Source organism: Sorex araneus, chromosome 3 (genome assembly GCF_027595985.1).
Source record: "Sorex araneus isolate mSorAra2 chromosome 3, mSorAra2.pri, whole genome shotgun sequence".
In the NCBI taxonomy this organism is placed as follows: domain Eukaryota; kingdom Metazoa; phylum Chordata; class Mammalia; order Eulipotyphla; family Soricidae; genus Sorex; species Sorex araneus.
The window spans coordinates 22,084,428-22,099,908 of NC_073304.1; the positions used below are offsets into that span (position 1 = coordinate 22,084,428).

Consider the following 15,481-nt stretch of genomic DNA (forward strand, 5'->3'; position numbering starts at 1 on the left):
ATGGTAGTCATCTTACACTTAACTGCTAATCACAGATACCTCCATTCACAAAACACAAATCACGTATGGGCATTTGGTACGTCTGCTCCTTTTAATTAGGATCTTCTTGGGTCAGAATAAGTTCAAGAGGACTGATACTCAAATACTCATCACAAATTCAGCCGCTCTCATACACAATTTGGAAAGGTATGTCAAGCACACTAATTGGTATACTTCATTAACCTGTGCCCTCTATCGCCAGCCAAAGAGCTTGATGTGTTTACTTTGTGTTTCTTGAGATAATAAACGTTATGGCATAGAAAAATGTACAAGAGCTTTGGGGTCAAAAATTGGTCAAAAATCTAATTCTTCTGCCATATTCCCACATGGCAGAGCCTGACAAACTATCCTTGACATATTTGATATGCCAAAATCAGTAACATCAATGTGCTCTTCGTGTTCCTGGAGCAAGCAGACGCCATTGGGCTACACTACCACATGGCAAGGACAAATAAAGACATCACTGGCACCCACTTGAGCAAATCAATGAACAACAGGATGACAGTGATACAGTGATACTGCCGTACTATTCTATTCAAGTCACTTGAACTGATACTGCTATATTATTCTATTCAAGTCACTTGATCTCTCTGAGTCTCAATGCTATTATTGATAACATGGTGATAACATGATCAATATGAAGGGATTATGATTGTTAAATAGAGTCATTTATGTAAGGAATCCAATACAATGTTTACACTTTTCTCTTTAATTTGTGAATTCTAGTATCAGAAAGGACAATAAAGGAAATGATACATTTCCAGATCTAAAAATATTTCTCCTAAGAAGATGTACATTTTTCTAGTAAATTATTTTTTTAAAATTCTATTTTTCAATGGATAGTGAGAACCATACAGGAATGTTTATATTTCTTGCAAAATTTATAGAAACAGGACCCCGTTTAAATTTACAGAAGAGTTCTAAGAATAATTTTGGAAGATTCTCTCCATTTATTTTAGTAGGTTATTGAAATTCTACAAAATTTTACCAAATTGGCATTCCTGAATAAAATGTAACATGCATTTCTCCCTAAAAAGACAATTATCAAACAGCACAAGCTGACCTGACAGGTTGCTACTTTTTAGAGCTAGAAACAGGAAAGTGTGTGTTAAATTTTGTCCTCCACTTTCCTAAAGAATAAGAAAATGAATCAACACCTTGAAGGCAAAGAGTTACCAGAGAGAGAAAAATTAGGACTATATTTAACTTCAATCTGTCAACCAACAAACATTCAATATTGAAGTTGGATTTTGTACAAGGAATTAAAGAGAATTATCACTCAAATATTTTGCATAAAATATTTAACCTTCAAACATCATTTCCAGTGTACAAATTTTTAGTTTAGTACAAAATTTCAGTTTGTTTAGTTCCCTATATAAATTCTGTGACATATGTATGGTATTATGATGCCAGAAAATTCTGTTTGAAGACAAAAAAAAAAAGAAGTGAGTCGTAAGAGAGTTAAGTCATTTGTTTTAGAAATATATGAGTATAAAAAGTACTTTTCCCTCCCAATTTATTCGCCTTCCACATAGACTTAAACACTTTGGGATTTCTATCACTAAAAACTATAATTTGAATACATTTTCTCATTAATGTACTCAAGCATCAGGATTATGTCTCAAAGTACCCAGAATTCTTCACTTTTGTTTTAAGTTAAACTTGAATTTTTATGAAATAACAGTTAAGTAGCATACTGGTGATTTTTTAAAAAGATATTGGGTGGGGGCAGGATGCTAGTACAATAACTCAATGGGCAGGAGTGAATATTTGTAGCTAGACTGTCTGGATTGGATTCCTGGCACTTCATGGCCCCTCAAGTATCACTCAGAGCAACAAGCCCAGAGTAGCCCAAGTACTGCCACGTGTGGCCCTACACTCCACCCTCCTGTACGCATCAAAACTGAATATATTTCTCAGTTTCCAAATAGTAACTCTTTAGACAACTCACCAAGATTTTTTTTTTCATTTGAATATGTGTTGTGAATCAAGTTGATGCCATACAGAAAGGGAGAGTGATAAAAGGAAAGTTCTTAAAGGAGGCCCTAGAGAAGCAAAGCCTGCTAGCCCAGAATTGCAGTGGGTCCAAAGAGAATGAGTTTTAGAGTATGGGAAGATCTGCAGGGCATATGGCTAGAGTCAGAATTATTGTGCATGCACATCAAAATGTGCACTTGGCCATACAAGATAAACTAAGGAGAGAGCAAACAGGAAAAGTTACTAAACCTGCTGGTGTTTTCTGTTCCTTTACTCTATATGTTTGGTAAAATTTGGTATTTTTCTCTCTAGGTACCATTTTATCAATTTTGTAAATTGCTCCCATTGCCACTGAAGTTTTATATTTTCCACTCTCAAAAGTTGAGTTCAACAGAAACTCATGAAATTATGTATTCCTCCTTAACTGGGGTAAAGGGGTAAAGGGATTATACAGTAAATGTGCCCTCCTGTACTCACCCCCCGCCTCCCAAGGTTCCTATGTTGAAGCTCTAAGAACAGGTACTTCAGACTGTGAGAACATTTGGAGTTTGTGCCTTTAAAGATGGGACTTTCAGGGAGTATCCTCCTGTACTCTGACTAATACCCTCATACAAAGAAACATACACACACACACACACACACACACACACACACACACACATGTACATACACACAAACAAAAAGAAAAAGCAAAAAATAATAGGATGCATAGACACAGAGGCTGGGCATGGAAAGACAGAAGGCAAAGGTAGCTGTCTGGAAATCAAGGAGAAACAGCGCGAAAGAAAATAAATATGCCAAAACTAAGAATTATGAGAAAACTGTTTTTTTGCCAAGTCACCAAGTCTTTTTTTTTTTTTCTAATCACACTAACAAATACAAGAGGAGAGAAATACAGTTTGTCTTCGCAGATTTCCCTCCCGGATCGCACGAGTTTTATAGCATAGAAGCATTTTTGAGGTTCGACCAATTCATTGCCATAAATGTAACATCAAATTATTACCTCTTTCAGATTAAAATCTAACCGCAAAGGAATATAATGATGGAATTGCAGCTATCAATAAATCTAGTGAAGGCCTCTTCCTGAAATTGCTACAATTTCTCATCTTCTCTTCCTATGACATGACAGCTTTTGGCTTCCCTGACACCCAGTGACCCACACTGAAAATTCCTAAGGAAATTCATAATAAGATACTGCAATCACCCTGAGATGGTCTTTCACGAGCTTGTTATACTCCAGAACCACCCCACGTCAGCAAATTTTAAAGAAGAAAAACAAAGCATCTACAGGAGAGAATAGAAGAAACCAATTTAATTAATTCATCACCAAGGCCAAAGTTATATAAATTTTATCATTTTATCTCTCAACCAACACAATGAATTATTCAGCAAACTGAATCCCAAGAAGGAAGGGAGAAAGAAAGTGGTTATAAAGTAGCTGGCTGAGCAAAAGAAAGTGCTCATAGATCAGAGAAAAACAAGCCCCATGGCTGGAAAAACTTAAAGGGAAGATCTCCATGACTATGAGCACTTGCATTCCATCAGGACTCCCTGACTCACGGGCCCCTGTGTGGGACCATTGCCACATTTGTGCTAAGATGACTTAATAGAACTTACGCCGTTCCTCTCTTCACACTGGCTCCTGAAGAAGAGACTTTCTCCTAAATATACTTTGGCTGCATTTCCTTTTACAATTGAAGGCTGTGTTATGAGCTAGGTACTCCCCAAGTGCCCAAAGAATCAATAAAGTCAGTAATATTATGGAGAAAAAATATATATAGAAAAATCATTTATAGGACCCTCTGAGAAATTCATTTTCTAAATTATAAATATCCAAGCATTTCATGGGCAGATGAATATGGGAGTTCTTAAAGGCAGAAAGGAGAAAAAAGAAAGGAAATATACACAAAACTCCCTTCTGAAACTAAAGACTGGCAAAGAAATATATTTGGATATGTCTATATCCCATATGACTAAACTATCCCAATGCTTTGATGAACGTGATACTTAAGTATGGAAAAGAAGTCATGAATGAAATACACTTCAAAGTGTATTTTGCGTAATGGACTAAATAATGTATTTCATAAAATGTTTATACAATCTACATCTTGTAAAACATAAAATGCATCTTAATATATATTGTATAAATGATGAAAATGATAATACATGTATTTTATTATGTGTTCATTATTTTTTGTATCTGGTTCCTATTCTACCCTTATATTTTTAAAATTACAGAAGTACTTCTCTTCCTAGATGATCAAAATATATGACATTATCCTAGCTGAATATATATCTTAGTTTTCCACACTGTCTTACTTTTCCAGCCTTAGCAAGCATCACAGCATCACAGCGCCTGCCACAGTGTTCACTGAATGACTATTGAATAGAAGAACATGAATATAAAAGCAAGCCAGCAGGGAGGCTGAGAAATTGCACTGACAAATGGGTTGGGGGGGACGCTAGAAACCTATGCTCTGCTGAGACAAAAATCCTATTGTAAGGCCATTTTGGGTATCCAGGTTTGGTCCACACTTTAGTAGTAGAGATTCAGTCTCCCTAACTCAGAAAGGAGCTCAGACTTTTGGGGGCCTGTCCCGGGGTTAAGATTTTAGACAAACTTACTCGAATTATCTAAAGATCAGAACAAAGCATGGGTATAAAAGATCCGCTGTTTGGAGGATTTTTGTGCCATCTCAGTTTTGAACCCCCATCATCAGGTAGAATGGTCTGGAAGGAATGGGCAGAAACAGCTCACCCCAAGGCAGCTCTGAGGATTTGGACATCTAGAAAATGGGAAGGAGGTAGAGGAGAATAAAAGCAAACAAAACATCTCTTTTGAAGCAAAAAAGCTCTTGGACTGAGACTCTTTTTATTTTCTCTCAGAATGAAGGGCATTTTCCTCTTCTTCGCAGACAATAGAGATTGTTTCTTTTATATCTGGATTAAGGTTGCCAGAAAAGCATCAGTAAAAAATCGTTAGTTTTATGATGCAATGCCTCCTACCTCCACCATTAGAATTTTTTTTTTTTTTTTTAAAAACAAATGCTGTTAGCTCACCCTTTGTCTTGCATTAGGGAAATACAAGTGTGTTCCAATATAACATAAGGAAGACACAAGTAAGGCTGGGTCCTTTCAGGACACAAATAGCCAAAGTTTAGTTGTGGAATTGGTGCTAGAGGTTGAGGCTTATTGATTTCTTCATCTCTAGATTTCAAACTCAAGAAAACATTAAATATGGGGAAAAAAATCATCCAATATTGGTGAATTTATTCCCTGTGCTCCAGGTTGACAGGAGTTAGGACATAAAGGTAGAGGGGGGTGCTGAGAGTAGAATTCTTGAACTTTCTAGTTTGGGCCATGCCAGACCCTGGAGTAGTTGACTCGTTTTACAGCTCTATTATCTCACATAGTGCTCCAAAGATCTCTGCTATTTTCTCACTTTGTTCTACTTTTTTCATCACATTGAATCTTATCAGATACAGGTTAATGAGACACCAGAGGAGAAACCAGTCAAAAAGATGTAGAGTGTGTGAAGCAACTGATCCTTGAGGAAATGAAAGCAGAAAGGGTTGTGCTTAACTTGTACAACACTTAACCCTTTTAACAGAAAGAGGCAAGGGAGGGACAGTAGAAGAAAAAAAGGGTTACAGAGTGAGAGAGAAGCAGAGAGAGAGAGAGAGAGAGAGAGAGAGAGAGAGAGAGAGAGAATGATAGATTTAGGAACCCCTGGGAAATATCACACTGCAAATTTTATTACTTCCTAGTAGCTGCTTTTAACTGTTTAAGTCCTGAAGAGAATCAGAGTACCAGGACCCTGTCAGTCTATAACCTCTAACTCATGCATAAAATCTTGATCTCCCCACTGATCGTTTACACTAATTAGCAAAATTTAGCTAATTATCACTAAGCATTTCCGTGTTTAATTATAGCCATCAGTAATAGTTTATCTGCCCCCTCCCTCCTTTCCCACTTTTTATCATCCCATTCCCAAATCCCCCTTGAGATCTGTCAGTTTCCATTTCAAAGAAATTCTTTTGCTTTGGGGGTGGTTGCGCTTTTGTCTCCTAGGTAGATGTATGGTTCTGTTTTATTGGGGTTTGGGTTTTTGGAAAACCTACATAGGACCGGCAGGAATCACAGAGAAAACAGCAACCAGAGCAAGATCAAGCATTCCCTCCTTCTTCCCACCCTCCTCCACTAAACTTACAAGCTCTGAGCTGCTTGTCAACTCCATCAAATGAAATTTAAAGAGAGAGCCAGAAAGAGCCAGAGTACGTGCTGGCATTCTCTCAATGTGTTTCCGCTTACCACTACAGACAGCACAGCACAGAAGTCCACAGCTAGGAGGCAGTGGGAAGAACTGATGTTCAGAACAGGGGCTATGAGCTAGAGGTCTGCAAAATACAAGCTAGGGCAGGGGACCTCGGTGTGGTTCACTCACGAAGCTCCCACTCCTGCAGTTGGGCTCTTGTGATTCCTGCGCTTCTCTCCACCGGGTGGAGTGCATAGTAAACACATAACCAAGTCCCCTTCTTTAGAACAGTTTACTACAGCCACCTCCTGCCAGGTATCACCCTGACAGAGTCAGGATGCTCAAAGCTGAATACGTTTTTTTTTTTTTTAAGAAGGAAAAATCATTGCTCTCTCCCTTCAATGGCTAATGCAAGAAGGATTTGGGAGAACAAAACAAGCCCTACCTAATTGTGTGAACAAACCCACCAGGTAGACCTCTCATTGAAATCAGGCGTGGATCAAGAGTGGCATAGAAGTTACTCTAATTTACACTTTGTCGATTCTGAAGGGATTTGACTTCATCTTCGACATTGCCCCCTCTCTGCTGGTCGGGGAGAGTGGATGGACAGGTTTCACCATTGCTGCTCTTGCTGCCCTTTTTCTCAGGCAGTGTGGACAAACATAAAGCTGGTTGGACAACAATGACCGCGGATTATGAATTATATTTTCTGCCTTCTTACACTCAGCTCTTCTCCTGACCTTTATCACAGTCTACTTTAGAGCAGTTCAATCAACTTGAGATGAAAGCCCCCAGGCTTCCTGCTATTATTTCCCAGAGACTAGCTTCCAAACCAGGACAGAGAAGGGGGGCAGCAAGGTGAATGAATGAATTCTCCAAGTACAGCACCAGGGACTTCTCCGATAAGTTGTCTACCATCACAAGGTTGGGGGAGGGGTAGAAGGTGGACAGTTGCAAAGGAGAGAATGTGATTTTTTAAGCAGTATACAAAAAAAGAGAGCTAGGAAGAAATTGGGGGAGGGGGTGAATGAATGGGACAGAAAATATTAACCTTTCAAAGGAAATTGGACCATTTCTTCCTTCATGCACATGCGATGCTTTTCATCATTGTTCAATTTTCCATTCTAGTCCCACCCTTGCCATTACCTGAAAGGGGAGTGGGTTAAGGAATTGCTACGCCCCCGTTAAAACGATAAAGAGCAGAGAGACCCACCGTGCCCTCCTCGAAGGGAAACAGGGGAGCGATAGATAGAAATAGGCACTGAGTGATGCTTGCTGCCATGGAAATGGTGCTCGTGCTGTGAGTGAGACCCAGGCGAGGAAGAGGAGGAAGAAGAGGAGGAAGCTACATTAGAGGAACTCCACACAGAGCTGACGATACATCCCCAGAAGAGGGACCAGATCCCAAGCGTCCAGGCCGGCCGGCGAGGAGGGCTCCGTCGCGCGTGGATTCTCAGGTGCATGGTCAACGCACTGGACCACTACTGATGGGCAGTTTGAATTCCAGCCGGGGAGGAATAATGAAGTTCATGGTGCCCGGCGGCCCATTATAGCAGGAGGAAGACTTGCCCAAATTTCGGCGAGAAGAAAAAGCGCTTTCAAGACGGACGGTGGAAAGGTTAAAAACAATGATAGTAAGAATAGAAGTACTTAAAAAAAAAAAAAGCAAAAAAAACCCCAAAAACCAAAAAACCAAAAAAAAAACCCCTTCCCTTGCCCAAGCCAGAAATTTAGGATGCCAAAGTCCACCCCGGCATAGCAGCCCTCCTAGGGAGTCCCGGAATAGCACACATGTCAAAAGGGGTTTGCCCGGCGCCGCTCCCTCCAATTCCCAGGCACCTGGGGTCGGATGACTTAACTGGACACTTCTGGAAGCCACCGAGGAAAAGGCGCAAAGGAAGGAAGAAGAAGAAGAGAAGGACGCAGTCGCCGACCCAAGTAGTAGGCTCAGGTTAGTTTATCCCAACATCGGAGCAGTTTGCACATGTTTCCCCCTCTTCCACTCCCAGGCGAGGCAACGCAGAACTGTCGGCCCGGTGGGGGCGGGGGCTGCAGGTGGGAGAGTTGTCCGGGAGCCCCTGCGCGTCGGGGCGGCGGGGCTCAGTTAACCCCGTGCGGTCTGGACGAGCGCCACGGAGCAGCCGCGGGCGTCCCGGGCCGCCGGAGGAAGAAGAGGCGGAGGGCTGGGCGGCCCAAGAGGAAGAGCAGGAGGATCCCGAGGCGGCCGCCCGAATGAACTAGGCGCCGGACGGCGGGCGGCGGGTGGGCGAGGCCGCGGAGCGCGACGGGCGGCGGCGGGGAACCGGGAGGCGGGCGGGCGGGCAGCTGCCGAGCGCGCCGCCGGGAGGCACAGGTGAAGCGGCGCGCGGAGTTGGGGAAGCCGAGTCTCCGCGGGGCCGGCCCTATGCAAATCGCGCCGTCCCGGGAGCAAATCAGGGCGGGCCGAGCGCTCGGCCGAGGGAGGGGCGCGGGCGCCCCGGGATCCCGGCCCGCCCCAATCCGGCGCACGCTCGTCTACACCCGCGCCCGCCTCCCGCTCGCCCCGGGCACCCCCCCTCCCTCCTCGCGCGCCCGCCCCGCGCTCAGCCGCTCTACTAGCGCGCGCGCGTGCGTGCGTGCGTGTGTGTGTGTGTGTGTGTGTGTGTGTGTGTGTGTATGCACGCGTGCGTGTCTGTGTGTGTGCATGTCTGTATGTGTGTGTATGTGCGTGCGTGTGTGTCTGTGTGCGTGTGTGCTTGTGTGTGTCTGTCCCTCTGTGCGTGCGTGCGTGTGTGTGTGTGTGTGTGTGTGTGCCGGCGCGTGTGTGGTGTTGTGTGTGCGTGTAGGCGTGTGTCGGGGCGAGTATTGCACCTTTTCTTCTTCTTTTCTTTTCTTTTTTTTTTCCCCTTCCCCAGTTTGCGAAGGAAAAATATAGACGGCGGCTAAGAGAAGTAACCCCAAATCGAAATAAAAATAAACCGCTTGAGTCAGCAGGAGCTCAGGCTGGAGCACTTGCCCGCCGTGGTGCCGCACGCAGACTTGAGCCCCCGCCCCCACCCCCTCGGTGGCTCGGTCAGCACCTGGCCCCTGTGTGTGTTTCTCTCTAGGGTTAAGATGCTCCACTCTTTCCAGGGGAATGAAGGGTAGGAACCCGGGCGGGGCCGGTAGAGGGGAGCCCTGGAACTCCAGAAGGGGAGGGGGCTTGGTGGCTGGAGTCCCTCTGGAAAGTGGTTTCCAGCACAGGAGGACAGGATGCGCCTGGAATTCAGGATCCAAAGGTTAATAACACTCACGCCAGTGGGCTTCTCAAAGACCTTCAGAAGGGTTGAAGGCTGCTGCATCTCCTGTCTGCGGGGAGAGTGCGGCTGGTAGGTCCTGGACAGCATCCTTGGAGGTGCTACCCACCCACCCCAGGTTGATAAAGCCTCCAAGCATCTCTAGTGCTGCCCCCGCCCCCAAAGAGCAAGCATTTAAGCCCAGGCAGGACCACCAGGGCCGAAAGAGATTTGGCATGCCCTGACTTGCCATCTGCAGCATCAGGAGGAAGTTGGCCCAGGGTTCTGCCAGGAAGCAGCGACCTGCACCAGGCAGCCTCCATTCAGCCCTGTGCCCTTCTCCCCCTCTCCCCATAGTCTATTGCACACAGGTGATGAGCAAGAGGCACAATCCCAGCTGGCAACCTTCTTCCACCCAACCCTTTTCTACCTGCTTCTGTTAACTTTGCCTCCTTACTCAGATTGGATTTTAAAAAGCCTTTTAAAGGGTCAAGAGAGTAAAGGGGCTAAGGTACTAGGTACTAATGCTCACAGTACCTCCAGGTGTGACACACACAAAAAAGTCTGCCCATCTGATAAAAGACATAACAGTTCTTTTTTGTTTCTTCTATTCCCCCCTCCTCCCCTGTGGGGTCCAAGGAATGCTAGTTAAATCATTTTATTTGTACTCTATGATACTTGTTGGCAAAATCCTAATATTAAGGAGGTCATAGCATCGATGATATACCTCCTCTCAATGAACTTTTAAGCCCTCCCTGAGGATAACTAACAGGGATTCAGACAGCTCTCTGTTCTTAGCTTTCTGGAGACAGCCCAAGGAGATATTGAGGCAATTAATGTTTTATACCTTTGTAACACATAACGAAGCCACCACGCCTATAAATTATTCTTCAAGGTCAAATATCAAATCCATTTCAGAATGATCATGGTGACATCTTATTTTGGTTCTGAAATTGGTGTTCCTTGCGCTCCCAAGGTCCATGGTGCTGTTGGCAAAAGGTGCTAAGTCATCCCCGCTGCACTGGCTCCCAGCTGTGAGGGTGACTCAGGATGCAGATCATCTAAGGCATCTTCCATGCCCTGGGATGATGGCCCACAGAATTGGTGTCTCACACCAGCAATGTACAGCTAGGAATACCACAGCAAGAGAAAGGTGCAATTTATGGCATCTCCATTTAAAAATAATGTCCTCTTTCATTAAAGGCAGCACTGGACACAGATCAGCATTATTCCTAAACTATAGAAAGATAAGTTAAAGCTCCATGAAGGCTAATGATACATTTAGGATCTTATTGGTAGAAAAAAACCTCTTTGAATCCAATGTATCCTCCCCTATGGTACATGATAATCCTCATTCAATCCAACTGCTCCTGGATTCAGTCCTCTAGTTAGATTTTTCAGTGTATACTCTGATTTTATTCTAACTCTATAAAAATCTAAAGGGATGACACGTCTGGATGTCAAGATGGATTCATTTTCCAACTCCATCTTCCAGACGACCTCTTACTATCCTACCCTTTCCCAGACCTTTCTTCTGTCTCTTGAAAGTACCACGTTCATTCTTACCCCAAGACATTTTACATTTTCTGATTCCTATTGTCTGAAATGTCCTTTATGTTCTTTATCTTTTCTTCCTCCCTTTCATCTTTCATTCCTTTTCTTTCATCCTATCTCCCTTACTTCCTTCCTCCCTTTGACTTTTTTTTTTTTGGTGGGGAGGGGCATTGGGGGAGGACACAACCAATAAGACTCAGGGATTTCTCCTGGTTTTGTGATCAGGGATCACTCCTGGAGAAGCTGAAGAACATACATGGTGCTGGGGATTGAACTGGGGTCAGCTACATGCAGGGCAAGCCCTGGGCTATTCAGCCCCTCCCAAATGTTTTAATACAGCCAGTAAATTTCAAACCCACCTCCTTAGAAGTCCTTTCTGAATCTTATATAAATTTAGCCATTTTCATCTTTTAAAAAGCACTTGGTGCCATTATTCTATTCCATTTCCTTCACACCATGTTCCATTTTCAAAAGAACTTTCTTGTATTTGGTCATATTCTATCTCCTTTAGAGAGAATATAAGTCCCTAAGAGTTGAAATAAAGTTTTGTTGTCCCTTTCTGTTGTATGTAGAGTGTAGGACATAGTAAGCGAGAAGGTCAGCAAATAGTTATTGAACAATCAAATCTAAAGAATTAATTGTGAGTCTCATGCTCACATGGTATTAGACTATTTCACTTTCACACATTTCTCTGGTTTCAGCGACACTAGACCCAGAGTCATGTATTTCCAAGTTGACAAGTTGATTATACACCTACTTTTTTTTTAGTTGACAGACTGCTGGAGACACCATTTTTCACTCTATCTCAAGGAATATGGTGGACGCTCAGATGGACCTTCCAGTTCATTCTTGGGAAGGAAACAGTAGAAGGAATGCTTAATGCAGCTCAAGAACTGGTAATTCTGCTGGTATGTCACAGTTGGAGCTATTCATTTCACTTGTCACACTTATAATTTATTTATTTGCATTTTTGCAGAATGTCAAAAGAAGTAACTATGGATTTCAGGAGACTGATTCCATTTGGGGTCTCACTGGATACTGTGAGGTATTAGAGACAAAACATATAAGTCAGATTTATTTCCCTTCTTCCATTCCAAAGAGGTAGGCTACACTCATCCTAAGAAAAATGCATGTCTTTCTCCTATTGAATATACAGTTGCTTTTCTGGTGAGTTTTCATTCCCCCATCTCTTCCTCCCATCCAACAAAGTCCCACCTAAACATTCTATTTAGTTGTTCTACTAGATCTATTCAAGTCTGTAGTAGGTTGACATATGAGATACGTAGTTTGGATATGCAGTGTCAACGATAGCATCAAAACACTGCCTGCAGCTAGATATGCAACTATATAAATATATAAATCTGTCCTCTTCTCTACTAACACCCTCTGCTTCCTTCCTTCCTCCTTCCTGACTGTCCTTCTCCTGTAGATCCGAGTGAAAACTCTTACGAATGAAATGCACAGCCATGAGATAAAGATGAGAGCCCACTTTAGAGATAGAAAAGGAGAAAAATAAATCTATGCTCACCACAGATTTCAAGTTGAAAACTATAAATTATTTCACAGGAACAACCACGCTCAGCTTCCCATGAATAAATGCCTGTGGAATCCTAACCAGACTGTTTGGAAACTTAAGTTTCTGAATGGAATAAAGTCATTGTTCTCTAAAGAAAACAGCTGTAGCTGGATTTGTATGGTTCATAATCATTCTCTGTTATTGTAGGCTCAGAATTTCATATGATAGATTTCCTCCCCGGGCTCATAACCTCTTCTGCTTCAGCACCCCTGTAGGAGACTGTATGATTTGAGCATCCTTATCATCTTTCTGTTGTGTTTTGCTCTTTATTTCAACTAGAAAATAGACTGGGGGACTTTCTGAAACTTCTAAAATAAGCCCAGAGATACTACTTGATCGTGTCAGGCACAAGGAAGCTAATGTGAAGTCACCCTGCTGCTCTCTCGCAATTCATTTGTCTCGACACATGCCTCTTCTCACTTGTGTGGACTCTGACTTCCCACTTCAAGGCCAAAAGGAAACACCTGCCAAGTTGTTTGTGACAGGCACATCTAATACGACTGCACAGACACGGAAAGACAAGAGCAATCTGATTCTGTGAGTCCTCAGCTCTAGGTCAGGTGCCTCTTTCCCCAAATATGAAGAGGAAGAAATGCTTACATTCTTCTTGACAGAGGGTTCCAAAAGGTTTAGATGATGGGAACTAAACAACAGTTAAACTCTCATAATGCGAGATGAAATAAAAGTCCTGAAAAAATGATGATGACATGCCGTTAAATATATATAAAGGTTCCAGTGATGCTATAAAACAGTCAAACTTTGTTTTATGATATGTCAGTCTATTTATTTAGAGACACATAATTCATCTTACTACTCATTTATTTAAGGAAGTCATCCTACAACAAAGCAGAGTTTGATTGTATTTTCCATATGGGGTATACACAGAAGGTTTAAAGCATCATTTCTGTGACAATTTTTTTTAAAGACAGTGGCATCCCTGTTTAATTTTATAATTTGAAGAATGTATATATATATATATTATTTCCGTCCCTTTAACCTACCTTTCTTCTAATTCTCCATGGTTATTCTCTTGTCCTCCTTGTGGCTGAAATGGGGATATCAGTAGTTTGGTGTTGAAAAAAAAAATCCTCTAGGAAATTATTTATATTTCATAAGTTTGATCATAGTGTTCGATATATACTTTACTAAAATTTCCCATAATTCCTCATGGTTAAGAAAATAGGAAATATTTCTGTGTAAAGCTTAGCATCAAAACCCAAATAACACTATTATATCATGAGAGAAAATTTTCCTTTTAGTCAAGGTAAAAGTTAGTCAAATTCATTCCTCCAAGAGAGATTTGGGCACTTAAATGTATTACCCTTTGTGAAGTTTGCATCTGTGGTCAGAGATACAAATGTTCAATCCTTGGCATTACGTAAATTTTTATGCAGTTTTGAGGACTAAAACAAAATGAAGCATTGTTATATAATAACAATAATATAATTTTTATGCTTCTAGGATAATAATCAAATCAAGTATTTAGAGACAATTAGAGCACATACAAATTTAGATTCTGGGCTCAACACAGTGTTAAACTCCTGATTTTTATTGACCGCTGTAAATATGGTGACAAATTCTAAGCTTCTTTAAATATCATCTTTTTCAACTATAATCTTGTACTAATCACACAATCTATAAAAATGGTTTATGGTGGCAATTTAGGAAGATACTATATGTGAAGTTTATATATATATACATGCAATATAGCACATAGTTTAAAAATATCACTGATAAAATTATTAGTGAAATGATAACATTTTTATGATTATTATATAATCATATTCATTGTAATTATCCATAATTATAATAATAATAACTGTAAGTACTCACTACATCATAATAGTAGTACTAAACTTACTATTAACAATAAATTATTCTACAGAAAACTCCTTGAAAGTAAGTTATCCTTGCAAAGAGTTGTTTTCCTTTGTTGCTACAAATCTCAAGAGGCATGAGGGAACTAAAAGCTCCCTTGCAATTGTACAGAAAACAACTCTCATGTGTTACCTGACTCATTGTATTCTCTCTGTCCGTATTTCACAGAATGGGGAACAGCTTAATTGCATCCTTCTCAAAAATATCTGTCAAGTCAACTCCTAAACAACAAAGCATCACATGGTTTTAGAGCAAGATATGATGAGCCACAATAGCTCAATTTTCTTTTATAAGTCATCATTTTCCAATGTAGGCTCAAACTCTTATGATCTTTCTGCCTTGGGATCTAGAAGGGCTCTCTGGCTTTCTTTCCTATCTCTTAATTTTCAGTTTTTCGGGAACTGGAGCGATAGCACAGTGGTAGGGCATTTGCCTTGCACTCGGCCGACCTGGGTTCAATTCCCAGCATCTCATATCATCCCCTGAGCACCGCCAGGAGTCATTCCTGAGTGAAAAGCTAGGAGTAACCCTTGTGTATCGCCAGGTGTGACCCAAAAAAGGAAAAAAAAAACTTCAATTTTTCTTTTCTGAATTTTCAGTTGTTGGGCTAGTGCGATAGTACAGCAGGTAATGTGCTTGCCATGGATATAGTCAACCCAGGTTCAATACTTGGCAACTCATATGATCACCTCAGCAACTCTAGGAGTGACCCCTGAGCATAGAGCCAGGAGTAAGCCCTGATTAACACAAGGTCTGACCCCCAAACAAAATAAACAATCAATCCATAAATTCAAATTATTTACCCTGCCCTCTGAAAAGTTGTGACTTCAAACATTTTGATTTCCACTGGTTTTACTATTTTTATACTACTCAGTAAATAGCTGTGAGGACTGTACCTAGAAATGAGGTTCTTACTCAGTATAGAGACAATAGTACTATTCCGTGCGG

General features: G+C 41.7%; 1 protein-coding gene across 23 annotated transcripts in view; it reads right to left on the minus strand.

Moving 5' to 3' along the window:
• The window catches only part of NRXN3 (neurexin 3), a 1,748,572-nt gene that overhangs the window by 568,926 nt on the left and 1,164,165 nt on the right, over window positions 1-15,481 (minus strand). For 2 of the 23 annotated variants that reach the window (XM_055133161.1, XM_055133159.1), the window contains exon 1: window positions 7,485-8,725. The exons of 19 other annotated variants lie outside the window; for them this stretch is intronic. In XM_055133161.1, coding sequence (XP_054989136.1) covers window positions 7,485-7,734 — 250 coding nt within the window. In that variant the 5' untranslated portion in view covers window positions 7,735-8,725. Of the gene's footprint in view, window positions 1-7,484; window positions 8,730-15,481 lie in introns of those variants that run through there. 2 more of the 23 variants (XM_004610236.2, XM_004610235.2) reach the window with 2 other exon arrangements.